The sequence below is a fragment of the Schistocerca piceifrons genome, chromosome 1, assembly GCF_021461385.2.
Source record: "Schistocerca piceifrons isolate TAMUIC-IGC-003096 chromosome 1, iqSchPice1.1, whole genome shotgun sequence".
NCBI lineage: Eukaryota > Metazoa > Arthropoda > Insecta > Orthoptera > Acrididae > Schistocerca > Schistocerca piceifrons.
This window is the reverse complement of record NC_060138.1, coordinates 280967398-280994983: the sequence shown is the minus strand read 5'-3', so window position 1 is coordinate 280994983 and position 27586 is coordinate 280967398. Positions and strand designations below refer to the sequence as shown.

The 27586-nt window shown below is 40.6% G+C and overlaps 1 protein-coding gene across 4 annotated transcripts in view; it reads left to right on the top strand.

Moving 5' to 3' along the window:
- LOC124785083 (diacylglycerol lipase-beta-like) overlaps positions 1 to 27586 on the top strand; it is an 853236-nt gene that overhangs the window by 720283 nt on the left and 105367 nt on the right. For all 4 annotated transcript variants that reach the window (XM_047254152.1, XM_047254151.1, XM_047254150.1 and 1 more), the window contains 2 exons: positions 1249 to 1461; positions 19391 to 19503. In XM_047254152.1, the coding sequence (XP_047110108.1) occupies positions 1249 to 1461; positions 19391 to 19503 (326 nt within the window). The remainder of the gene's footprint in view (positions 1 to 1248; positions 1462 to 19390; positions 19504 to 27586) is intronic.

Here is a 27586-nt window from a genome sequence, read left to right as displayed (position 1 = left end):
GAATTCCTTGTCTGTCCGAAAAAACAGAAGCCATGATTTTCTTCCCTGAAATCGACGTTTTGCATTTCTTGGCTTTTGGTGAATTCGAATGGCGCCATTGCATTGATTGTTGCTTGGATTCAGATGTATGGTGATAAACCCACATCTCGTCACCTGTCACAATGTGATCAAGGAACTCATCATCTGTGAGGAAGTCGAGTGCAAAGCCAATCCTTTTCTTTTTGTGTTCTTCCGTTAACAGTTTTGGAAACCAGCGTGCACACAATTTCCTGTACCCTAACTTGACAGTCACAACGTCATAAAGAGTGGTCATTGACGCGTCCGGTATGATCTGATGCAATTCTTTCAATGTGAGACGTCTATTCGTACGAATTGCTTCCTCCGTTCTCCGAAGAAGGGCATCAGAGATCGCAGATGGTCGACCTGTTCTTTATTCGTCATGAACATCGGTCCAACGTTCAGAGAAATGACGACACCATTTCATTACATTTCGTCAATTCATAATGTTCCCATAAACAGAAACAATTTCTTTGTGAATATCCGCTGGTCGCTGACCTTTTGCACGAAGAAAACGTATGTCAGAGCGCACTTCGCATTTGGCGGGATTCTGAATCGCCGCAGCCATTTTAAACATGACCTATTCCAACCAGAAGCAACGTTCAACTGCCGAACGACCGCGAGGAGAAAGCTAATGGTTCAAGGTTAACACCAGCATTGCCAACTTGCTCGCCAAAACTCTTCTGTTCCTCTGGCGTACGGTGTATCTTTACTTTCCGAAATACCCTCGTAAATCAAAAATTTGTTGTTTTGAGGTAACCAATTGTAAAAAATTGCGGCATTAACAAGCTGTCACGCATATGGTTTCAACTGAGAGGCTGACGGAAGTGCAATGGGGCTGTTAAGTATTGATCATTAATGTATCCATGGTTTTCATGCGATATTTCTTATGAGGAAAGTATCGATACCTTTCGTTCGCGCGTTGCTGCTACAGTCGCAGGTTCGAATCCTGCCTTGAGCATGGGTGTGTGTGATGTCCTTAGGTTAGTTAGGTTCTATGTAGTTCTAAGTGTAGGGGACTGATGACTTAAGATGTTAAGTCCCATAGTGCTCAGAACCATATGAACCTTTCGTTTGATGCCATACAGCAACTATATGCTGGCAATTTACATTTTTTTTGTTCATGAACAAGTGTGTGTGCTAGGGGGACAAGATATGGCTGGCGCTTACCAGAGTGGTTGTGTCGCGCAGGCTGGTGCTGGTGGGGCTGGTGGCGGCGCGCGTGTTCCCCGCGACGTGGCGCTGCGAGCGCGGCGGGCGGCTGGCGCGCGCCTACCTGGCGGGCGTGGCGGCACTGCTGGCGCTGCTGCTGCCTCTGCTGGCCGCCATCGTCAACCGCAGCGCGCAGGGCGCCGTCATGGACACCGAGGCGCGCCGGCTCGTGCCCGCGCTGCTCGCCGCCAAGTGAGTCGTCTGCACCGAGTGTGCCGGGACGTACTTTGTGCACCTCTGCCACTTCTTCGTTCCCCTTTCCTCTTACGGTCGCGAACGGTGCGCGGGAAGGCTTGTTGGCAGAGCCTGAGGTGATTTAGTGCCCCGGGCACTCTAGGAATACTTTCCCCATTGCAGAGGTCAGAAAACCAGCAGATTACTAAAAATCGTGTTTCACTGGCGTAAAATTAATGTTTACTGTTAAATGAAGTAGGTTAAGAACGCATTTGAAAGTGTGTACCACATCTAGGTGCGGTAGAGCAGTATTCAGCGTTAAACTGTTTTTTGGGGGTGTAACATGTTGGAGAGGACTGAGCTGGACGGTACAAGTGCGAGGGAAGGTAGGTCATCAGATTGTGGTTATGTGCTTCCCCCCTTCACGATTCTTCTTCAAACTGAACAGCGAGCAGCCGGTTCCCCATTCTATCTGGCCCATTACGTCACAAGAAGTAACTTCAGCGTATTTTTATGAAGTCCTGTGCAGAATGCCATTTGAATCACAGGCGACAATGTGCCCAGACATGCACAGGTGTGTTTACCAATAATACCAACACAAGGAACTGCTATGGACAGGATGTAGTTAAATCTCTGAGCACTGCTCTACACTGCTAGAGGGGAAATTGATTCTTAGTAATCCTGTACGTTAGTTCTAGAATTCATCTAGGAAAGGCAATCTATCCCACCACGAGTGGTACTCACTTGCATTACAGACAGACCTCCCAAGAATTTCCTGTCCTGTTCTCTCACGTGAGTAGGCAAAACAGCTTCACTGAATTTGTGTTTATATAATGGAATTATTTTCAGTTTATTGAGTACCTATGTGTTGTTCTTAAGTGGGCTTTTACGTAAGGTACGTTGTTTTAATCAGTGGCTGAGAACTGTTTCATTTGTGTGAATGTGTAACGCTGGTGGGAAAGGGATTGGATAGATAAATGCGAAATCTTGCTGCTGTCTAGCATACTGTAAAGCCATGTAATTGTGTTGTTGTCAGTTGGTGGAGAAATAATAAATGACTTCTCTCACCATTAATTGTGTTATTGGTAGACTGGATAAAAGTCATCCATTCTGGACTTGCTGGCACTTTTACAGTGAGGTGTACCTTACCACACATCAACAGCATATTTTTCAAGGTGGGTATGTATGATAATGCTGAGGTCCAGAACAGTAGTCTGCTGTAATGCGTTACCTGATTTACGTTGAAATGTGTGTAGTTCCATAACACCTAGGTGGCTTACATCTGTTATAGAGAGAACGAATTTAAGCCTCTGGGGCTCTTCAGGTGTTGAGAGAGTTGCTGCTGGGGTGACCCATTTGATAACTCTTATGCTGTGAAAACCATTCCAGCCAGTGATGGCTGAGACAATGAAATCGACAATGAGACAATTAAATCGAAATTGTCAGTATATATTGACAACATGTTACACATGACAGTTTTTTACATAACAGCTCACTTAACAACCACACATAGGTACTCAGTAAACTGAAAATAACTTCATTATACAGGGTGAGTCCCTAACTATTGCCACCTAGAATAACTGCGAAAGTATGATTAGTAGCTGAAAAGTTTGTGGCACAAATGTTGCATGGAACAACGGGGCCCATAATATGAAGTTCAACTTTGTTTTTCTAAATGGGATGTTACAGTTTGGTACTTATTATCAGATAGCGCCTATCGAGACGAATCCAGTGATGTGTAACAGTAAGGTCTTTGAAGGTCACGTCCATTTACAGAAGGTATTCGAAGTGATGACCATTGGTATCAATGCAGTGCTACAATCTTCTTATCATGGTTTGAGTGGTATTCCTTATCACTTCGGCACCTATCGAAGCATAATTATGCTCTGACAATTCTCTCACACATACCTTCAGGAGTAGTTGGAACGTGTTTATAAACAATGTATTTTACGAATACTCACAAGAAGTATGCATCTCAATGCGTTACCATTTTTAGTATGTGGTGTGTTCGCTAGTAGTCATATAACCACTCTGTTCGCAGACAGACGAAGAAACACATTTTTCACTCAGAACGAAGAGCAACATCGCATACTTTACTGGAAAAGAAGTTATCTACGTCGTTGAGAATATAAAAACTTTCGCAGCGTTTGGCAACTATTAATCATCCGCACTTTCACCATTTTACGCGTTGGCGATTATTTGCTTCTGAAATATCTACCGTGCGCATCTCGAGGTATCTCTGGCAGCTTCATTTGCCACCGTTTTCTTCCATCAGATGGATTTACTCCATCGATGAGGGACTTTCCTAGGGTCATGTATTACAAATAATCAGTCACAACTAATCCACAGCTCGAACCATCTTTTCACCTTGTATGATCCAGCTGAACCAATTTAAAGTCTCTGCAAGTTAGTTCATTGAACTTAAATATGTAATTGCATGATCTACAAAATTAGTGTCTGATTATTTCTACAGTTTAAAATTGCCGCTCCATTTAGTAAATCGTACTTTTTTTAATCGCTTATGACTACTTTTTACAATATTTTAAAAGAACAGACCTCAGCTTATCTTCGATCTCATCCGCTTCATACATCATAGAGAAGAAGAGCAGAAGAAGGAACAATTCCACAGACAATACAATGCCAATACATTCCTTTAGTGGTATTATCTTTTGTTATATGTTTATTCTTTGTAGAAAACTGGTTATAAAAACAATAAAATATATTGTTGTTATTTCACAATATAATAATAAATCACAATATAATTATAAGTCTTTTATCAGTTCCTCATTGCCGCGCGCGATTAGCCGAGCACCGGCCGTGGTGGTCGAGCAGTTCTAGGCGCTACAGTCTGGAACCGCGCGACCGCTACGGTCGCAGGTTCGAATCCTGCCTCGGGCATGGATGTGTGTGATGTCCTTAGGTTAGTTAGGTTTAATTAGTTCTAAGTTCTAGGGGACTGATGACCTCAGAAGTTAAGTCCCATAGTGCTCAGAGCCATTTGAACCATTTGATTAGCCGAGCGGTCTAGGCGCTGCAGTTATGGCATGTGCGGCTGATCCCGGCGGAGGTTCGAGTCCTCCCTCAGGCATGGGTGTGTGTGTTTGTCCTTAGGATAATTTAGGTTAAGTAGTGTGTAAGCTTAGGGACTGATGACCTTAGCAGTTAAGTCCCATAAGATTTCACACACATTTGAACATTTCAGTTCCTCACATATAGGCTCAAAACTCATTTCTGGAAAAATATTCGTTAAAATGTCGAGCACGGTCGCACACGCTTGCGACACAACAATATTGGCGTTGATATTACAAGACCCACGCCTCACAACCCGTTATGATTCTCTTAGGGAACTTCCCGTTCTCATTTGCGCGATCCAAGAAGTCTTCACAGAGGTCTTTCTGGTCTTGAGTCATGAGCCGTGAGACGAACTTGGCGGCAACACGGTGCATTCCAAGATGCAGTGTCACGTTGTAGCGAGGCTCAAAACCATATCAACCAAAACCACTAAAAATGAACGCAAAAATATCTATCTAAAACAGCAGATTAAAATTCGCTTGATGCCTTGTTAAGAGAGAGTCTCCATTCCTTCCAAGCTAATTATGTAAGTGTAGACCAAATATGGCTCAAATTCAAAGATACGGTATCGACAGCAATAGATAGATTCATACCGCATAAGTTAATTAGAGACGGGACTGATCGACCATGGCACCAAAACACGTCAGTACACTGTTGCAGAAGCAACGAAAAAAGCATGCCAAATTCAGAAGAACGCAAAATCCCCAAGACTGGCTAAGTTTCACTGAAGCTCCAAATTTAGTGCGGACGTCAATGCGAGATGCTTTTAATAGTTTCCACAATGAAATATTGTCTCAAAATATGGTAGAAAACCCAAAGAGATTCTGGTCGTATGTAAAGTACACCAGCGGCAAAAAACAGTCAATACCGTCACTGCGCGATAGCGATGGATATGTTACCAATGATGGTGCCACTAAAGCGGAGTTACTAAATACAGTTTTCCGTAATTCCTTCACGAAAGAAGACGAAGTAAATATTCCAGAATTCGAAACCAGAACAGCTGTTAGCATGAGTGACATAAAAGTAGGTATCTTAGGTGTTGCGAAACAACTCAAATCACTTAAGAAAGGCAAGTCTTCCGGCCCAGACGGTATACCAGTCAGGCTCCTTTCAGAGTACTGTATGCAGACACAATAGCGCCTTTCTTAGCAATCATATACAACCGCTCACTTGACGAAAGGTCTATTCCTAAAGACTGGAAAGTAGCACAGGTCACACCAATATTCAAGAAAGGAAATAGGAGTAACCCAGTGAATTACAGACCCATATCACTGACCTCAATTTGCAGTAGGATTTGGGAGCATATACTGTACTCGAATATTATGAATCACCTTGAAAAAAAATGACTTATCGATAGATAACAAACACGGATTAAGAAAATATCGTTCTTGTGCAACTTAGCTAGCTACCTCTTTATTGCCATGAAGTAATGAGTGCTGTCGACATGGGATCTCAGATCGATTCCATATTCATAGATTTGCAGACGGTTTTTGATACCGTTCCTCGCAAGCGACTATTAATCAGATTGCGTGCATATGGAGTATCGTCTCAGTTGTGTGACTGGATTCGTGGTTTCCTCTCAGAGCGGTGACAGTTCGTAGTGATAGACGGTAAATCATCGAGTAGAACAGAAGTGATATCTGGCATTCCGCAAGGTAGTGTCATAGCCCTCTGCTGTTCCTGATTTACATAAATGATTTAGGTGATAATCTGAGCAGCCCCTTTAGATTGTTTGTAGATGACGCTGTAATTTATCGTCTAGTAAAATCATCAGACGATCAATTCCAATTACAAAATGATCTAGAGAGAATTTCTGTATGGTGCGAAAAGTGGCAATTGGCACTAAACAAAGAAAAGTGCGAGGTCATCCACATGGGTACTAAAAGAAATCCGATAAATTTTGGGTATAAGATAAATCGCACAAATCTAAGGGCTCTCAATTCGACTAAATACCTAGGAATTACAATTATGAACAACTTAAATTGGAAAGACCACGTAGATAATATTGTGGGGAAGGCGGAACAAATATTGCGCTTTGTTGGCAGAACACTTAGAAGATGCGACAAACCCACTAAACAGACAGCCTGCATTACACTTGTCCGTCCTCTGCTGGAATATTGCTACGCGGTGTGGGATCCTTACCACGTAGGATTGACGGAGGACATAGAAAAAGTACAAAGAAGGGCAGCTCGTTTCGTGTTATCGCGCAATAGGGGTGAGAGTGGGGTGGCAGTCATTGAAACCAAGGCGGTTTTCTTTGCGGCGAGATCTATTTACGAAATTTCAATCACCAACTTTCTCTTATGAATGCGAAAATATTTTGTTGACACCCACTACGTAGGGAGAAATGATCATCATAATAAAATAAGAGAAATCAGAGCTCCAACGGAAAGATTTAGGTGTTCATTTTTTCCACGCGCCATTCAAGAGTGGAATGATAGAGAAGTAGCATGAAAATGTTTCGATGAACCCTCTGCTAGGCACTTAAGTGTGAACTGCAGTGTAACCATGTAGATGTAGATGTAGGATTTTATGACATGATCCAACTGAAATGTTACCTTCTTCTGCAATGTCTCGGACAGTCAGTCTTCGATCGGCACACACAATTTAGTTGTTGTTCCTGACACGAGATCGTCGGCAGACGTCGAAGGGCGTCCTGAGCGAGGTTCGTCTTTAGCTTCCGTCAGGTCATTTTTAAACTGTGTGAACCATTCGTAATGCCGCTTTTGGATTAAGCATTCATTACCGTTGGCCTCCTGCATCATTTGGTGTGCCTCTGTAAAGGTTTCGAGTTTCACGCAAAATTTAATGCAGACGCATTGCTCCTCTAACTCTGCCATCTCAAAAATTCGTAAACTGTGCTACACAAAGTTGTAGTCACCACAGCTCTGAACAATAACTAACAGACATACAAAAATGAAATTTATGGCAGCTACACATTAAACACAGGCGTGTGCAGGGATGCCAACCACATTTCACTCCAACACACCATTGGCGCGAAACTACGAACGTTCCGGAAGTTTGTGGACAGATCTCGTAAATATCAGAGCGCTAGCGTATTAGTCGACTATCTGTAAAGTGAGGGCGCTCGGTCGACGTATCGTGAGTTTTTATCGAGATATTTCACGAGGACACTATGAACGACTTGATAATATATGCACAACTGTCCTGAAAGCATTCACAGAACGATGCGTTTTCTTTAATTACCACTGTGCTTGTTTACTGTAACGTCATCGCATGTTTCCGATAGCGGTCACGGGAGCCCAGGTGCACTAATATCGTGGTCAGCCAGTAGCTGGTGATGTACGTAGACATAATCATTCCCTACTGATGTCAGTAGCAGATGCTGTAAAACCCATCTATAGAACTAGGCTAGCAGAAACTTGCTAGCTAAACGCATCCATGAGAGAACTCAAAATCCTAACGAAAATTTTCAGTAACTGTGTGTGGGAACGCTTGCCAAAAAAAGTGTTTGTGGGTCTCAAAACCCAAAAAACCGTGTCATGGGCGCAGTGTTGTGTTTCAACGCTAGGTTAGTCAGCCATAGAACCTGGGGTGAACATGAGGAATGCGCCTCTATCAGTTCACCAGCTAAGGGTGCGGGAGGCTGAGAAAAGTACCCTACAAATGACAAAAAGTGGCCAGAAATCAAAAAAGGGCCTCCTCGCGTAAGCTAGAGGATACAAAAACCAGTAACGCTGACAGTTAGGGACCTAGAGAGTTTTAACTTTGAATATAGGTTAAACAGATCATATCATAAAATTTGAATGCATTTTCCAGAAAGTATGAAGTTTTTAGCCTTAGCTACAATTTTCTCTGAAACTAATACATCTATGCCTGTGAAACTTGGTAGTGAAATTAATTATATCTACTAGAATTGGAGAAATGAAATAAGAGGTGTGACAAATATTGAAATATTATTTTTTTGGCAGTTATTTAGGTCGCTCTTTTCTGTGAATTTCTACTGTAATGCACTTTGATGAACATATGATAAATTATACACATTTCAGATTTGCTTTGATTCGAACAAATAGTTTTGAGAGACGTATGCCAGCAATAGCATGGTCAACCATAGGAAAAAGCTCACACCCGGGTCCCCTAAATGTCTTTTTCCGCCGCGGCAAGCAGATCGGTGGCAATTCCAGACCTCAACGGCATGAATGGCGTATATCTCTATATAATATGTAAAGCAAAATCTTTGTCATAGAAAGAATGTTGGACATTATCCTTTTATCGCAATGTTTGTTCTTTTATTGCTTCTACCTTCTTTCTGATCTACTCTGTCCGTATAATGCTCTTCTTCGTAGAAACCGTCGTAGACATACCAACTCGCCATAAGAAGGCTCTTGTTGTACTTTGGAAGCTCTCATTTCTTGAAAAGCACAGATATAATCTTCAAGAAATGCGCACAACAGGAATGGAGTGTAGTGGAACACTGGTCACTGCCTGATGCAGTATAACTGTACAGGATGTCCAAGTACGCCTCCAAGTCCACACCACAAAATTTTTATAAAATTGCGGCTATACTAGCCCAGCTCCAGTCCTGTACGACCGTCGACACGGCTGGCCCTTGGACACCCTCTTTAACACAATATTGTTGAAAAAATCCAAACAAAGATGCAATTGAATTGGCGTAGAGGGCAGTTTATTATTCCAGCGTAGTAATAAATTCTATTTTCCTTCACTCCGGGCTACCTGTGGACTACGGATCCCATAGCTTCGAAATACAGTATTATATGCCTTATGCCAAGAAGAGAATAGAAGCTTTCGAAATGTGGTGCTACAGAAGAATGCTGAAGATTAGATGGGTAGATCACATAACTAATGAGGAAGTATTGAATAGGATTGGGGAGAAGAGAAGTTTGTGGCACAACTTGACCAGGAGAAGGGATCGGTTGGTAGGACATGTTCTGAGGCATCAAGGGATCACCAATTTAGTATTGGAGGGCAGCGTGGAGGGTAAAAATCGTAGAGGGAGACCAAGAGATGAATACACTAAGCAGATTCAGAAGGATGTAGGTTGCAGTAGGTACTGGGAGATGAAAAAGCTTGCACAGGATAGAGTAGCATGGAGAGCTGCATCAATCCAGTCTCAGGACTGAAGACAACAACAACAACAACAACAACATGCCTTAGAAAGCTAACCTGTTCGGAGAAAAACATGAAGACCTGAAGTGGCAGCGCTACAAACTGAATGGGCTTGTCTCCTGCACTTTTGATTGAGGTACCATGGTACCATATCTTCATAACACCTCTTACTCAGATCACGAACACAAAAAGCTTCCAACCTGGCTTTCCGCATCTGTGCAGATGGATATGTGTGTGTGTGTGCGAGTGTATACCTGTCCTTTTTTCCCCCTAAGTTAAGTCTTTTCGCTCCCGGGATTGGAATGACTCTCCTTACCCTCTCCCTTAAAACCCACATCCTTTCGTCTTTCCCTCTCCTTCCCTCTTTCCTGATGAAGCAACCGTTTGTTGCGAAAGCTTGAATTTTGTGTGTATGTTTGTGTTTGTTTGTGTGTCTATTGACCTGCCAGCGCTTTTGTTTGGTAAGTCTCATCATCTTTGTTTTTATATATATATATATATATATATTCTGCACCATTTCAGTGCAGTAATGTGTTCATTGTAAATAAGTATTATAGTAGTTGTATTACATGTTTATTACCTTATAAATAAATAAAAAACTTTTTTATTTTAAATTCAGTGCATTAGTATATATAAAATGGTTCTTTCATATAGTGTTCATTAAAAAATGACAATCATTCCACTTGGGACCCGTGGAATGGTACATTAGCTTATTTGTTTTAGTTATAAATATTTGTCATGTATTGTTGTTTTTCTGACATGTTCCACATCCTGGAGGACCTCCTCACTACGGATCAATTGGAATGAAGTAAATCTAATCTAATCTAATCCTCCGGGACCATAGAACTGTTTATACTAATTAGTCTGATTACCAGTTTCATTTGTTGTAGTCACATAAACACGGACAACATCGTTAACACGCAGCTGAACTTAAAAGTCTTACAGTTGGTGTATTTGCGCTTTACATAGGAAACAAAATGAAAATCTGGTTTGCCTTGTGCCTTCTGTTTCTGTAGTCCTTTGAAGCATAGGACACAAGGTTCAAAAATGGTTCAAATGGATCTGAGCACTATGGGACTTAACTTCTAAGGTCATCAGTCCCCTAGAACTTAGAACTACTTAAACCTAACTAACCTAAGGACATCACACACACCCATGCCCGAGGCAGGATTCGAACCTGCGACTGTAGCGGACGCACGGTTCCAGACTGTAGCGCCTAGAACCGCTCCGCCACCTGGCCAGCATAGGACACAAGGTAACTTCCTCTCAGTAAGCTTTAGTCTAAGAGCAATCAGGGACTTGTCTTGTGTTCTTGTGCACATTTTGCAGCCCCCATGTATCAAATTCTAAGTTAACTACACCTTCTCCGTTACTAAAGGCCATTGAGTGATTATTCCGCTTAGTCACTTTCATCCAAGACATGTCCGCCCCGGTAGCTGAGTGGTCAGCGTGACTGATTGCCGTCCTATGGGCCCGTGTTCGATTCCCGGCTGAGTCGGAGATTTTCTCCGCTCAGGGACTGGATGTTGTGTTGTCTTCATCATCATTTCATCCCCATCCGACGCGCAGGTCACCCAATGTGGCGTCGAATGTAATAAGACCTGCACCAAGGTGGCCGGACCTGCCCCACAAGGGGCCTCCCGGCCAATGACGCCAAACGCTCATTTCCATTTCCATCCAAGACATCGAATTAACTTCTTGAAGGTCCTCTTTCACTACTTGCTGTTTTCCACATGTATCCTTCTACTTCCACACAAATATCATTCTAGCAGAGTGCTCGGCAGTGATGGTGACATCGATGAAGGCATCTAGGACTCCAAGAGCATAAAAGGCGACATCTTCAGAGCTCACGCCTCTTCGTTTAATCACCTGGGCGATGTGAAAGGTGGCATAGCCAGCATCCGAAAATCCTTTGAAAGACATCACGTTGTAGTGGCATGGTTTAACACCACACGCCCACACTGGCAAATTGATAAACCGGAAAGCAAACAACAGTACGTCTAGCCTGCGACGCAGCGCTAATGACCACCATTTAGAGTGAGGCCTCTGTTCGCTCTACATTAGCGAGCTGCGCTCGAGGAAGTGATGCCATTCACCAGGAAGGTACCCTCGACCTGACTGGGTGCACTGTAGCAGATGTAGTGGGGGCGGCTGCTCTGTCCAAAATTTGCGAAAGTGTTGCAAATAATTTGCAGAAGTTAGTGACGTAAAATGGTCTGTGTCTTGGGTATGGAAAGAAGGCACGAGATTAGGAAGAAAACCTGTCTATTGGCACAGTCGAATTAGGAAATTATCAAAGACGAAATAGCATTTGCCTGTTCGGTGTATCACAAAATGCTGCGCAACACAGACAACCTGCTGATGCAAGAGCACATAAAACAATTATAGGCATGGATTTAAGCACAGCTAACATTGACAGGAACAATCAGGTGGGATGTAGACCATCAGGGGCCCCGAAACGTCAACTGATAATTATACAAGGTGAGTCAAAAAGGACCTTACAACTTTGGAATGATATAAATTTATTGAGATAACTGACAGAATCGGTAGATGTGTCATTTTGAAGCAAACAACCTCAAGTTTCACATAAGTGTCAAGTGTCATTTTAGTTCGATGTGACTATCATTTGTGATGCGGCAAACATCCCACTGGTAATCAATTTCTTCCCACAATCTTTACAACAAGTCGAGTGCAACTTGTGCAGTGGCAGTGCAGATTCGATTTTTCAAGTCAGCTATATGGTTTGGTAGGTCAGATCCACATTGCGTTGATTTTTGTGGACTGCACATTGCGTTGATTTTTGTGGACTGCAGGCAAAGCTATCCGTGACCTGTCGACATAGCCATCAACACACGGGCGACCTGGTGATTTATCATGTCGCAGTGAACAACCCATCTCAACAAAGTTTTTGTGTCAAGAGTAAATTGTAGGTCTGCTTAATGGTTCTTTAATGTGTTTGGTACGAAATTTACATCGGACAGTTGCTGCAGAGTTTATTTCATGAAACCAACATACTCATCACCAGTGAAAGTAGCCATTTTAACTGTGCACTACACTGGCTCCACTGGTGGCAGAATAGGGTACTGCTGCTGTGAATCAAACTTGAGGTTGTTTGCTACAAAATGACACATCTATCGATTCTGTAAGTTATCTCAATAAATTTCTATATCATTACAGAATTGTAAAGTCCTTTTCAACTCATCCTGTCAATTCTGTCTCACAACAAAAAAGAGTGGAGATGTTTAACCACACTAAGGAAATAACAAAGACGAGTTTAATTCTATGTAGGGCTAAATATTTTGAGCAACACCATTTCCCATTTAGCCCTTAGGAATAAATGGACCAAGCATGGCAGAATAATCACCAGCAGGAAATAAAATGATTACAAATATGATAGAACTGAGTAGTATAAAATAAAACAGTACAGGCCAGATTGTAAGCTTAAGTCTTTGTCTTGTTTTTTCTACCAAACAAGTGAAATATTTTGCATTCATATTAATTATGCATTAATTTTTGTGTTTGTGCCTTCTTATATTGTTCTTACTACATACCCTGAACTATAATGAAGTACCCTTATACCAAGGAGAGATGAAAGATACTTTCTAATAACGCTGCTTATTATCAAAATAGAAAACAGAACTCAAATACAGTGTCTATGAATGAATATCCACATAGCTGAAGTACAACCAGAAAAGTCTCTCCTAGACGTTGTCTGAGATGCTCCTAATTGACAAAGCCCACAACTCGTGCTAGCTGGCAGGAGGAGCCAAAGATAATCGATGTTAGGATCCAACTTGGCACTCAGAGTATGTCCTTATGAGGACGGTACTTCTGGGATCTCAGGCGACAGCAGTTGCCGAAGACAGTGCCTCGGATGATGATAGCTGCCACTAGTATGATGTATGGTGTTGTGGCATCTAGTAGCAGCAGATAGTGGTCCTGCATAGCGTCAGTGACAGGTGCTCAAGACCTTACGGGGAGCTGCTGGTGCAGCCAGGTGAAGACGTGGGACATAACAGCTCCAGCATGGTCCAGTGTTGGCCTAAATCGTCTCTGTTGGAAGGATACCAGCACTGCGCTGCAGAGGCAAGTGATTTTGCATAGTAAAGTAGCGTCCTACCTACAGCACTCTCTACCATGATGGGCATGCTGTCTGTTGGTGATGTTTGCACCCTCGGACGCTGCAGTGTCTGCTGGCAGTTCGATTTTACTACTCGATCACGATATTATTGCATTTGCCCATTATCGGTAACAGAAGGTGATGTCACAGTAAACAAGTACAGTGATAACTAAGGCAAACACATTGCACTGTCAATGTTTTTGGGTTAGTTGTGCATATACTATCAATCCCGATTATGCACTGATGCACCATAAGCCAATCGAAGCACCCTCACTCCCATGCGTGATAATATTGTGGTCAACTAATACAGAATATCCCTGACTCTGTTTACAACAACCTCCATGGTGAGGCAGGGGCTGTCTCTAGCATGTGAAGCATACACATTAGTGTGGTGGCTGAAATCTGCAGGGGGCAGCCCTGTATATGCCACATATAGCTATTTCTTAATTTTTGTCACTACTAATTCTGTACAACTGTTTGTAAAGATTGCATGACTCAGACACCTTTTGGCTATCTCTCTTCTTAATTCCTAAGCGAAAAAATTTCAACCAATGTCATTGTAATAATTTCAAATTGAATTGTAGCTTCATGTGGCAGTCTTCTAATTCTTAAGTTAATTTTTCGCTGCTGACAGCATCAGCACAGCAAATTATCACTCTCTTTTCTCCTGTTTTGGACTGTGCAAACTACTAACAACATTTCATTCTTTATATTTCCTTGCCAGCACTGTTCTGAGACAGAGGATTATTTGTTTCATACTCGTTATTACCTCAGTCATGTCTCTTCAGCCTAATATTCCTTCTATATTCCCATTTCTCTGCAAACCTTTCTTCAGTGACCATTGGATGAACAAATTTCAGGTCTTCTGTGAGCTATGTGAATTCCTAGAAATGTGGATCAAAGCGCATTGTAATGTTCAATGCTTACCACACATTATAAAGAACTGAACCCACCTTCTGCATCACCTAAACTTTTGTACAGTCATTCTATTCAAAAAGTGTCTAAAGCCATACAACTTTTCTTTTCTCATGGAACAAATGCTCCCAACAGACAATGAAAATGTGAAGTGGGCTCTGGCACATACAGTCTCAAACCACAAGTTCTCAAAGCCTTGAATTCTAAAGAAAAAACAGGCAGAACTTGTATTCATAAAAAGAATCTGCAGAAAGAAAAGTACTTCATTGTTTTAGACTATAAATCTCCAAAAAATCAGCAAACTGACACCCTTTCAGTCAGAACCACTGTCACTTCAGTGTTATATGAGCATGAAAATGTAATAGGATATGTTAACATAGACATCTACTCATTGAGAAGAACATCCTCCACAATAAACCTATCGTTTAGTTGCTATAAGTTCAACACATTTGAATTATTTGAGAACCTCTGAAAATAATGTGGAGGCTGCACATTGCCATTTTTTTGCACTGTTCAGTTGCCAGTTTCTCATAATTGGATCATTTATCTGACTTTTTTCACACAACACTAAAGAAAGAGTCTACTATGGGTACTACAACAAGTTTGTGGTGATGGCTGATGTTTTTCTACTTACAGTTCTCAAAATGTTGTATCTGCTAACAAGTGTCGGGGTGTAGGTCTTCTTATGAGTTTGATATATTTTGATCCAAAATAATATTATATTTCCAACTACAATTTTTTGTTATGTGTTCACTATTCTGTGCCTTCTGTTAATTATGTAGCTTGTTGTACTGCTCTTTGTAAGTAAGTTAACACTTATTGTTTGATACATTAACAGTTGACACTACTCCATTTTGCCCCAGCCAATTATACTTACCCAGAGGTGGAAACAAAGCTTACTTTGAGCAGGTTTAAGAGCTTAGAATTAAATAAAATCGAAATATTACAAAACTTTGGCAGTACAAGCCTACTTGCTCTCCTTCAGGCTTTGGTATATGCACTGACTCAATTGGAAAGGGCATCTTAAAGCCATTGCATCCTCTCCTGGCGCAAGCTGGCCCACAACTGTTATAATTGGCCATTGATATCCTGGACTCTGGCACAGAGATACAGCTATTTCACATGTGTACGTGACATCTCCAGGCCCGGTAACAAAAATAAACACAATTTACACTAACGTGCTCAGGTGGCCGGTCTACCTGTCACAAAGAAATGCAACCCTAAGCATTTACATATCCACTGTAGGTGCATTTGTGTATGAAGTTACATTGATGACTGACCATATTTTCTAAGTGCTTCACTTTTTTGTCAAGCAGCATATCATCTGGAAGTTATTCAATTTCATCTGGCTTCTCAAGCCACTTTCAACAATTCTAACTTTTGCCATTTGTTGTTTTTCATGTGATCAAGCCAGGATAATATTCTTCATCATAAAAATCTAAAACATCCATACCTGGACTGAAATCATGTGTTGAAATGTCCCCTCAATTATTATCATAATGTTAGAAAAATCTCATTCCTATATTATCATCAGTTTCATCAAAGTTCATTCCTCTTTCATTAGTATTGTCATGTGTGGAATGTACTCTACTGCTTTCTTTTTGTGAACTTATACTCTGGTGTTAAAGTTTCCTTTTAGTTGCTTTTTCTGGCTTTACTTGTCCTCCTAGCAAGTTCCAGAACTACATCTCTCACTCATGTACTGTTCGCATGTGCTACTTTTATCTTCTTTCATACTGTCACTTTTTCTTTGAGTGCTGTTGCATTGTTTGCATTGTGTATCCTAAATATTCCCCAAGAAAACATAACCAATCTCACAAGATGTAAACATTCTACCAAAACAGAGGCAAATTACTGCTCTGTTTAGTGGTTTATCTCCCAGCCTCCCAAGAACATGACTGTAAATTTTTCTCCTTGTTTTCTATGCTGTTGATCAATTTCTTAATGCGTCTTGGGAACTTGTACTTTGCATTGATGAATAGTGAATGCCACTGGCAGTTGCGTCCAGTGTCCTAAAACTTTTCAATAATAACATTTTATCACTGTAGCTGACATATTCGTAATGAGAGAATCAGAAACTGTATTGATATTTAAAACAATTCTTATTTATTCTCTAGTCTCAGTGACACATTTTTAATTACATCCAGAGTGATTGAAACATGCCATGTAATTAAAAATGCATAACTGAGGTTGAAGAATAAATGAGAACATTTCATCAGTTGCTATAATACACATAATATATATTAGTAATGAATCATCATAGCAATTGCTGCTTTTGAACAGCATCAACATATCACATACACACTACATGAAGTTGCCAGTTTTAAAAAAAAAATATTTTGGAAAATGCAGGAAAAATTGATAAATGGGAACAAAAGTTGTCATACTGTTGTTCACAATTAATTACCGTCTATAAAATCCTATACTGTTGCTTCTAGCAAAACATGAAATGACTTGTACATGTAATGGTTTCCAGATACATGTTCTCAGTTAGCAATAGTGTGTCATGCTTTAGTACATTTCAATTTATTCTTGTAATGCACTAATATCTCTGGAACACTTTGCTGTCTTCTGTGTTTAATTCCAAGAAACTGTTCAACCAGTGTTAATGAAAATACAATTTTGACAATGTCACCTCACTACTCTCAATGTCACTCCCACTGACAGTACACATACACCAGCTAAGCCTGTGGTCTTCAAGATAAACCCATCAAAAATCCAGGAAATAGTTATCAGATGAACCACCTATAGTTTCCATCTCCGTGGCTTTTTCATACTTTTTAGAACTGTTGTAACCTGTTAACTGGCGTAGTTGCTGGTGGCACAAAATTATTAGTAAAAGTGGCAAAAATTAAGATATCTAATGTGTAATAAATTCTGTCAAAAGTAAGTACATTAAATCAATAAATTTCTGTAGCTGTCAAAATAAAATTTGCATGACCTTGATGTGACCACCAGTAATTAATTCATTGTAAATAAATAGGCAATGAAATTTCTCAGAATTTTGATATAATGTGACCTAAATGGGACAAATATGTTGAATATATAAATTCTAAACTGAACACTCAGTGTTACCTTTGAGGAATCCTAAAAGGATACACTAATGAGTGCTTTCTACACATATTTTAATGTGTACCTGTAATATGACATCATATTCCGGGGAAATTCAGCAGTAGTTTAGGAGAACTTCATAACATAAAAATGATCCATTAGGGTTATTACAAGGAACAGAGCTAGACAATCCCATAAACTATTTTTTATAACACTGAAAGCACTACCAACACAAAATAAAGGAAAACTTACATGTAATTCCATCGAAAACAAGTTTGTGTCAGGAAGCTACATGATACATGTAGGGATAAAACTCTTATAAAATTGCCAGTTGATTTAAAACGTATATTAAATGTAAAAGCATTTGAAAGAGCTAGTAGAGAATATCTACTGCACCACTGCTTTTATTCAGTATGTGAATACACGAGCTTCAGTACCATGTATGTAATATGTAATTTTTAATATGTAATATGTACATATAGACATGATTATTTATCAAAAGTCCAGTATCATCTAGTACACTGTGCAGCATGTGATCAAATGGGCTAAATAAATTAATTTAAATTTCTTGAACTAATCCTTGATTACAAACTAACTTTAAAACCCTACCTAATAACGATGCAACAGAAACCCCACAATAGATTAAAATTACTTATGGGATGAACATGAGGACTGCATCCCTCCATTGTCCTCCACACGTACAAAGCCTTGCACATTCTCCACTATACCAGTGTAATGTTGATATCCTGTTCATCAAATTTCTATCACTATCTTCAAATCCTCGAGTGTCACGCATTCTACCTTTCTTCCTATGTCTGTATATTCCACACATTCCAGAAATAAATTCTTAATGCAAGGTAGCTAATGGTTCTGTCATTGAAGATATATTTAGGTTAAACAGGTTCAGTTCCCCAACTAGCTGTCCACTCAATTCCCCCCCCCCCCTCCCCCCCCCCACTCCCCTAAAAAAAAAAAAAAAAAACTATATCATGTAATTCGATTGATGGGATGGTGTTGCCTAAAAGGCTCCATGTAACCAACTTACTATTTCAGGCTTCTCCAGTCTTAGCTTATTGTCTGTATTAAACATTTTATTTATATCTACCATCAAATGGCCTCAACTTTAACAATTTTCAGTTGTCAAATGTATTCTCTTTTTCACAGTATTGCAGTTACTTAAGTTTGCATCACTCCTACCTGTTTCATCAGGTACTGTGTTCATCATTAGATTGACATTTGTCCACTACCATTACCCTGTGATAACTACAAAGATATTGTCCCATGCAGGTCAGCTCAAGAGATGCTTATTATGCTGTCTAGTGACCGGCAGCAGCATAAATGCCTTGCGTTTTACAAGTGGAACTGTTTCTTCTGACTGATTGTGGTATAATGGAAGTGGGAATAAGGTCACATGATGGTTATGACAATATTTGTTGAAACCTGAAGTGGCAGTATTGTGTCTGAGTTATTGTCTTTAATTGACACAATATTAATTTTCCATTCTTTTACTTTGTGAAGTGGAAGAAATGTATTGTCAGATTGAAGCTATGAAATGGGCCACATAGTATGCTTAGATAACTCAGCTGGTAAAATTACTGCTCACAGAGAATTAATTTTTCAGGAAGTTTCATATCATGAACATTTTTTTCTCATTAAAACTGTAAAATTTTATGTTCTTATTTGTTTTATCTTTTTTTACAGAGTGCTGCTAATCATTCCTGAAGTTGGATGGAACATAATGGGGACTATATGGGCCTTCAGTGATTTAGTTGAATGTGAGAGTGATGAAAACTTTACTCGCACTGTCATTGAAGGTAATATAGTTCACCATCTACTTAAATTACATCACACCTAGGTTTTCCTCTGTTCTTATCGTATTTTACGACATCTTTTATTTATTAAAGGTGTTTAAAATCTGTCTGCGCATCTGCTAAACATGTGTATTCTATCAAACACATTTCTTTGTATTGATTTAAAGCACCTTCAGTGGTATTATTTTTTCTGATCTCCACTTATATCTGAAAGTGTTATCTGTTCCAACATTTTCAAGGTATTCCTGCATTTGACACTGATGTTTTTTGTGTAAACTCAAATTGGCTATAAGCACTATGCACTGCTTGTTGTAAAATATGACAAAGTACTGAACAACTAACTTTTATTTATGTTGTGCTGACTAACTGTTTTTACGGTCACAGTATGACTACGTTTGACAACCGTGCAGCAAACTATGTCTTTGATGTGTGTTGCCAGGCTGTTGAGTTTAAAGACTAACTGATGTTCCTTTTATTGGATTTAGTTTAGTTGATCTTGTGATTGAATTTGAAGCACTCAGAAGGTATTAACTATAATAAGGTATAGATTTTCAATGTGTTTAATAAATATATTGAATGACTAACTTTTATTTATGTTGTGCTGACCAACTGTTTTTACGGTCACAGTATGACTACATTTGATAACCTTCCAGCAAACTATATCTTTGACATGTGTTGCCAAGCTACTGAGTTTAAAGACTAACTGACATTCCTATTATTGGATTTAATTCAGTTGATCTTGTGACTGAATTTGAAGCATGCAGAAGATATTAACTATAATAAGGTATAGATTTTCACTGTGTTTCATAAATAAATTGATTATATGCTAGACTAATTTGTAATAAAACTGGATCATTATTGTCATACAAATCACTCTCCTCTATAAGTAACAGTATTAGAAATGGTAGTGTTGCTTTGGTTACTAGACTAAAATATGGAATTACAATCTCTTGAGATATAAAACTAAATAAAAATATAACTGTCACACTTCATGGCATCTTTGTGGTCGCACAGCTGATGGCCGAGTATTAATGAATTCTGCTGTGATGTAGATGTCCAGAAACTATAAAAAACCAGTGCTCAGTAATATTGGATCCAAAATGAGTGCACTGGACCTGCAACTAAATATTATTTGTCAACTTTTATAAGCGATAAATAATACACCACTTTTCACCATCTGGAAACACGTCGAGTCATTGACTGTATGAAAAGGTAGCTCAAGGGAAAAAGTCTTCACTTGTTCCTGCTATCACTCACTTTCCACAGAAGAGAGATACCAAGATTTTGTCAACCAGTTAATCCTATGTGTGCCTAGTAAATAACAAAAACTTTAATTGTTATTGTTGTCACCCCCCCCCCCTTTCAATGAACCATTGATCATGGGCCTTGCCAGGAAGGGTGGCTTATGTGCCTCTACAATGTAATACAAACACTTTCGAATCTTGCAAGTAATAAACAAAATTTTACTTGAGTCAGTCTCAAATGGAGTAAGGTTCGGCGTAAGTTTTCCATGTGGTGTACTCGACTGTTAGATTGCAGGGAGTGCAGATGGGTAGCTCACATGACCAAGCTCTCACTGTAGTATTACACAATATTAATTACATCAATAATGATGTAACCACTTTAATGCTAACATCATGAATACATTCAGTACAGCATCCTTTCACATAGCCGGGTAGGCACTAATAAGACATACAGTGTTCCATGAGATAGTTGAACTTAAAAAGAGCATAAACCAACAGAGAATGGGCATGAAGCCACTCTGTGCCATGGTTACATAGAAAGATGGGTGATTTTTCTATGTGGGGCACTGGGTGGTGGCTACACATGCTGTTCTTGATGCATGGCTGCCAGCACTGTCTGAATGTGCAGATCTCTGGTGGCTAAGCTTAGGCATTATGCTCCAGTGCAGGGTACTTGACTAATACAAGATGGGCCAACACCTCATGTCCTGCTGACTTAACAAACAGGCAGGTACAAGAGTGATCAGGATGTAACTGTGGGTTACCACAGTGCTCCCCTTTCGTCAGGTCACTGTAAGCTGATCTCACTCCAACATCTCTCCTCCATAGAGTAGGAAGGCCCTCAGTGCTGAGGAAGGTGACATCCATGTCCTCCACAGCACCACCAGTTGATGCCCTCTGTGCAACAAAGAGCTCCCTGTCGACCAGCAGTGGAGTGTAGGGCAAAAGTGACCTAGTTGGTGATAGCATTGATGTGAGCAGATGTATGTGGATGGAATGCTTGCTGCTCAGGGCAGTGCTGCAGGAACCAGATCCATGCAGGCTCAGAGCAAGAAATGGAGGGCTGGAAACAAGAATAGAAGAGGGTGAGAAAGGCATGATGCCCTGCGGCAAATGTGGAAGCAGAATCAGTGGAGGGGACATAAAGGCCAGAGTTGCAGAAGGAGGTCCAGATGGGGGGAAAAAGGACAGCCTTGTAGGTAAGTGTGGAGATGGTGCAGGTGAGTCCTCCAGTTTGAGGCACAGTTGATTGCAGTGGTGGGTCACCAGCCTACCATCCATCAGCAGCGTGAAGATATACTGACAATGCTGGATGGCTGGATGCAGGTGACTGCTATAATGAAGCACTTATGGTGCCCAAATGCACAAGCCCAGACTGGAGTCCCAGATGTGTAGTGCAATGCTAAGATTCAGCACCATGTGACCATGTGTGCCTGGCACTTGGTGGCAGCTCTGTCTTGCTCTTCTTGCCGATGGGTGTGAAACTGAAGAACTAAGAAAACGAGTGACACGTCATCCAGGGCATTGCCAATATACTTCTTCATTCTGGAAAGTCCATATGAGGCAATCCACCTCCCCTTGTGACTGAGTGTGGAAATGGGGTGCACAAATATAGAGAATAGTGTGGTGTGCACAAAAGCTTGAAAAGTCTGAGAGATGAATTGTAGACTGCTGTTGATTACCAGGGTGCAGGGCAGGCCATTGATGGAGAATATCAGAGTGAGAAACAGCACTGTTGCATCCACCATGGTGAAGCAGCAGTTGACAAATGTGGAAACCAGGAGCAACCATCAACGACCACCAATCAGTAAGCATCCGGGAAGGGGCCTGTGAAGTCGATGCACTCCCAAGGCTGTGATGATGCAGGCCATGGTGAATACCATTGTCAGGGCTCAGTCCACTGACCTGCACACTTAGAGCAAGCAGTGATTAAATGTTCAATCTCACAATCGATCTCAGGTCAGTAGATGTTATAACATCAAGCTGAACAAATATATTTCTAGGACGACACAATACATGTAAGTCACAGATCAAGTGAACAAAGTAAGATGTGTGTACATTGTAACAGTCAAATCAGCACTGAGTCCAAGTCTAGAGGCCGCTGGCTGGCTGGCTGCTCAGGTGGCATGGCTGCTGCATGGCTGGCAGACAGCGCCGCATGTAGAGTGTAACTGCGTGGCATCACTTTGAAAGACTGGCGAGTCACAACAGTAGACATGTTGGTGAGTCAGTATCTTTGTCCCTGAGACAGTGATCCTATTGCAGGAGGTGAAGGATGTCCCACTAGAGAGATGCCAGAATGACCACCTGTGGCACAGCATTTTCTGTGAATAACAAAATAACATGACTGATGAGTGTGAGTCTATGCCATAACACAAAGTAATTGCATTTAGTATCTGACACACAAGCCAAATGTCAGTCGGGCCACTCTTGCTTTCATTCATTCGCACTTAACAAAGAACGGGGTCAGCAGCTCACTGGTAGGTATGAAAGAGCATCTGCATTGAAGTGCCGAGTCATGGGGTGGAAATGAATCTTGTAATTATACCTGCTAAGGAACAAGGCCCAGTGATGAAGTCTGTGGGCTGTCCTGTCTGGCAAGTGTGCCGAGGGACCAAATAGAAATGCTAAACAGCTTGTTAGAGTCACCAAATGAAAATTATTGCCATATAGAAATACATTAAACTTCTTGGTCACATAAATAATTGCGAGAGCCTCCTTCTATATTTGAGAGTAATTCTTCTGTTCATCACTAAGCATCTTTGGTTAAAAATCAATGGGCAGTCCCAAACCATCTTCACTACGTTGAGGCAAAATGACCACCATGTCATATTGTGAAGTGTCCACTGCAACCACAAGCTGGTGCCACAGCTGGTAGGAGACCATGATGAGGCAGAACATCAGCCATCTTTCAGTCTTCAGAATGCTTGGTCACAGGCAGATATCCACTCAAACAATGCACCTTTCTTAAGCATTTGATTTAAAGGATAGGAAACTTAAGGTGCTTGCACCAGAAACTTTTGCTAATACAAACAGACCTCTCAATTATGTCTCATAAATCTTCAATGGGATTCATGTTGAGCAATCTGGATGATCAAATTATCCATTCAAATTGTCCAGAACATTCTTCAAACCAGTTGTGAACAGTTGTGGCCAGGTGACATGGCGCATCATTGTTTGGGAACATGAGGTCCATGATTGGCTGCAAATGGTCTCCAAGCAGTCAGTGATTGGATCAGTTGGCCCAGAGGACTTAGTCCATTCCACATAAACACAGCCCTTACCATTATCAAGCCGCCACCACCAGCTTGCACAGTGCCTTATTGACAGTTTGGGTTCCTGGCGTCATTGGTTCTGCTCTACACTTAAATCCTACCATCAGCTCTTACCAATTGAAATTGGGACTCATCTGACCAGACCACAGTTTTCCAGTCAGCTAGGGTCCAACTTATATGGTCATGAGCCCCGGACAGGTGGTGCAGGCTACGTTATGCTGTTAGCAAGGGCTCTTGCATTGGTCATCTGCTGTCTTAGCCCATTAATGCCAAATTCATTGCACTGTCATAATGGATATGTCCATCATATGTCCCACATTTATTTCTGCAGTTATTTCCTGCAGCGTTGCTTGTCTGTTAGCACTGACAAATCTATGCTAATGTCATTGCTCTCGGTCACTGTGTTGTCCATGGTGAGAGGTAATGCTTGAAATCTGGTACTCTTGGCACACTCTTGACACTGTGAGTCTCAGAATATTGAATTCCCTAATGATTTCTGAAATGAAATGTCAATGACTCTATCTCCAACCTCTGTTCCATGTTCAAAGTCTGTTAATTCCTGTCATGTGGTGACAATTGTGTCAGAAACCTTTTCACATGAATCAGCTAAGTGCAAATGACAGCTCAACCAATGCACTGCCCTTTTATACCTTGTGTATCCAATAATATCACCATCTGTATACATGCATATTGCTATCCCATGACTTTTGTCACCTCAGTCTACAGTATTATGAGATTAGCTTGTGTACATCAATTTCAGTGAGTTCTGTGTGAGTTCTGATACGTACAAGTCTGCTGCAACTCAACCTACCTTAGCAGTTTCTGAAAGGATATGTGAAGTTCTTTTTTATCCTTGGCTTTGTCCAAGCTGCAGTGTTTTGTTATACTAATAATTACATCAACTATAACTATGTTTATTCTGAAACTCTGCCATTTGCAAGAATTTACCCTAAAAAGGCCTAGTGAACACACTGGAAATCACTGGGATAGGATGAATACTACTTTTGTCAGACAGGATACTCCTGGCAATTAGCTGTGCAAGTATTCAGATACAAACCTCACCATGTATGATGAGACTGAGTGAGGGGTGATGCGTCGGTCACACCCATGAATAAATGTCACTCTTCCCTGAGCAAGTTTCCAAGCTTTGCATTAACATGTTTCACTGAACACTTCATCCAGTGCTTATCATATCACTGAACCAGTGATACAATCTTCATGCTAGTGTGAAAAGCATTCTCAGCAATGTCACCTCAGTTGGGCTTGTATAACTGATGTTACAGTCCAGATGTTATGCGTGGCTCCCTACCATTATAATATGATCTTCTTTTTCAAGTTCCTTTGCCAAAGAGTCTAAATCACAGGTGACATAATTGAGTCCTGCACTTGGCTTAAAACTATTAGTTACCTTGTAATCCCATCCCAAAGAGCTCTGAACCAGTTCTAATGATTGAAGATATTCTCTCCAGATGGGGAGAGTTTCAACAAGAAATTTATCTGACCATGGTATAATGGCCCAGAATATTTCAATAAGTGTAAAGTTTATGCTGCAGTATCTACAAGATTCAGTTCTACTTCAAGTACCTAAAAATGGAGACTCTGCCTCAATGACTAATGGCCTCTTATTGACTTAATTGTACTGACTGCTTTATACTAACTCACCTCTTGTTGAAGTTCAAGCATAAATAACTTATGATTGTTACTAAATGATACAAGTGGAGTTTTCATATATCCATATTTTTCACATTGATTTGCAACTGACATAACATTTCTTCTATATAATAGCAAACAGACTTGTGTTGCTCTGTTTTTTTTCCATTGGTTTTAACATTTATGAATTTTAATTCTTACAAATTTATCTACACTGTGTTATCATGATACTGCCCTTTCTAGCTAAAGTTTATAAATTTCACTGAAAATGGGCAAAATTTGATGTTGCAAATTAAACTGAAGTACTGCAAATTAATCTAAAGATATTTTTCTCAAGATATATCATTTTAAATAGTCAGAAAAAAATCAAATTTTGCAAGTAAGCTTCCATTTCTTGACTATAATAAGCTATAATGTCATGGATAATTTAGTAATGCTGTTATCCCCCATGAAACTTACACATTCCAGTTCCTTTCTACTTTCACAATATATGTCAGCATAGCTGGCAGAATTCTCAGGAAATATAAAATACATTATTTTCATTGAAATACTCTTCATAATGATATGGCTCATTCATAAATATACTGTGTGTGTGTGTGTGTGTGTGTGTGTGTGTGAGAGAGAGAGAGAGAGAGAGAGAGAGAGAGAGAGAGAGAGAGAGAGAGAGAGAGAGAGAGAGGGGGGGGGGGGGGGGGAGAATGGAACACCATTGGTCAAATGTTACAGCTTCTTATGACTCCAAACTTACCCCTCTAAGACATCAGAGCATCATAGTAACAATATAAAAAGTAACAAAGAATGAAGTAACTTCAGATATGACATTCCTTGAGGCTTTTAATTATGATACCTTTTATTCTTGCTAACTGCTGTGCCATGATGCATGCTGTACAGCTTGTGGCATTGTTCCCTCTCCTAAAGAAATAGCAAACCACTGTTTCAGAAGTTCTCACTGGAGCTGACTACTGGGCATGGAAGCAATGGTGCGATCCACAAATTCTGGTCATGTTGTCACATCCTTTTCACTATGTTGAGCATTGAAGGTCATGCCTCCCATTGGAGCTTCATGTTCATCGAACTGATATTCAGTTCTATTGAACAAGAAACCCTATCAATCCATCATTGACCTGCACTTGAGGACTGTAGGAGGGCTTCATATGAAGGGCATGCACTCTGCACATGTGAATTCTTTATAACCCTCAGATTCATGTGTGCCACTCAGCAAGCGAAAAAGGAAATGATACGAGCCCAAATTAGCACTTTTGTTTTTCTGATAATTACACTTTCTACACAGACCAAACTTCCCAGGCTGTATCTCACTGATCAGTGCTTGGTGTTAAACTGCTTTTGGTCCTGCTATTGGGTGTCCAGGGTCTGTATGTGAGCCAGCTGTGTTGCTTCTTGTCTTGGGGATGAGCTCATGACAGTGACAGTGATGTTTTAGAAAATGAGGATTGTGTACATGTAAGTTGTCGTGATGCAGGAATAGAAGCAGAAGTGTCAGGGAAGATGAATTTGAATCACAGGAAGAAGTAATTCAAGAGGATGTATTTCTTTTATAAGACATCTTCCAAAAGATATTTCTACAAGGAACTGCACAGGGGCTTTGGCAGTTGGCACAGCTTTGGTAAATGTGTAGAAGGTGAGGTAGTCATTATAGTCTATTATCCATCAATTCCTATTTTTTGACTTCAGGAACCTCCCCAAGATGTTGATTCTATTTTGGTGGAGTGGCACTGCTGCAGGCAGAAATGGTACAATATGCCCAAAGGTAATTGCAGCATGTGCTGCCATCACTTTCAGTCCTTACAGTGGCTCGTGTAGTGACTAGCAAATTGGCAGAGGCCTTATAGTGATACCTGTGTCTAGTACTGTCTAGAATCTCCACAAATCCTGGGTGACCAGATGTTAGAACACGTT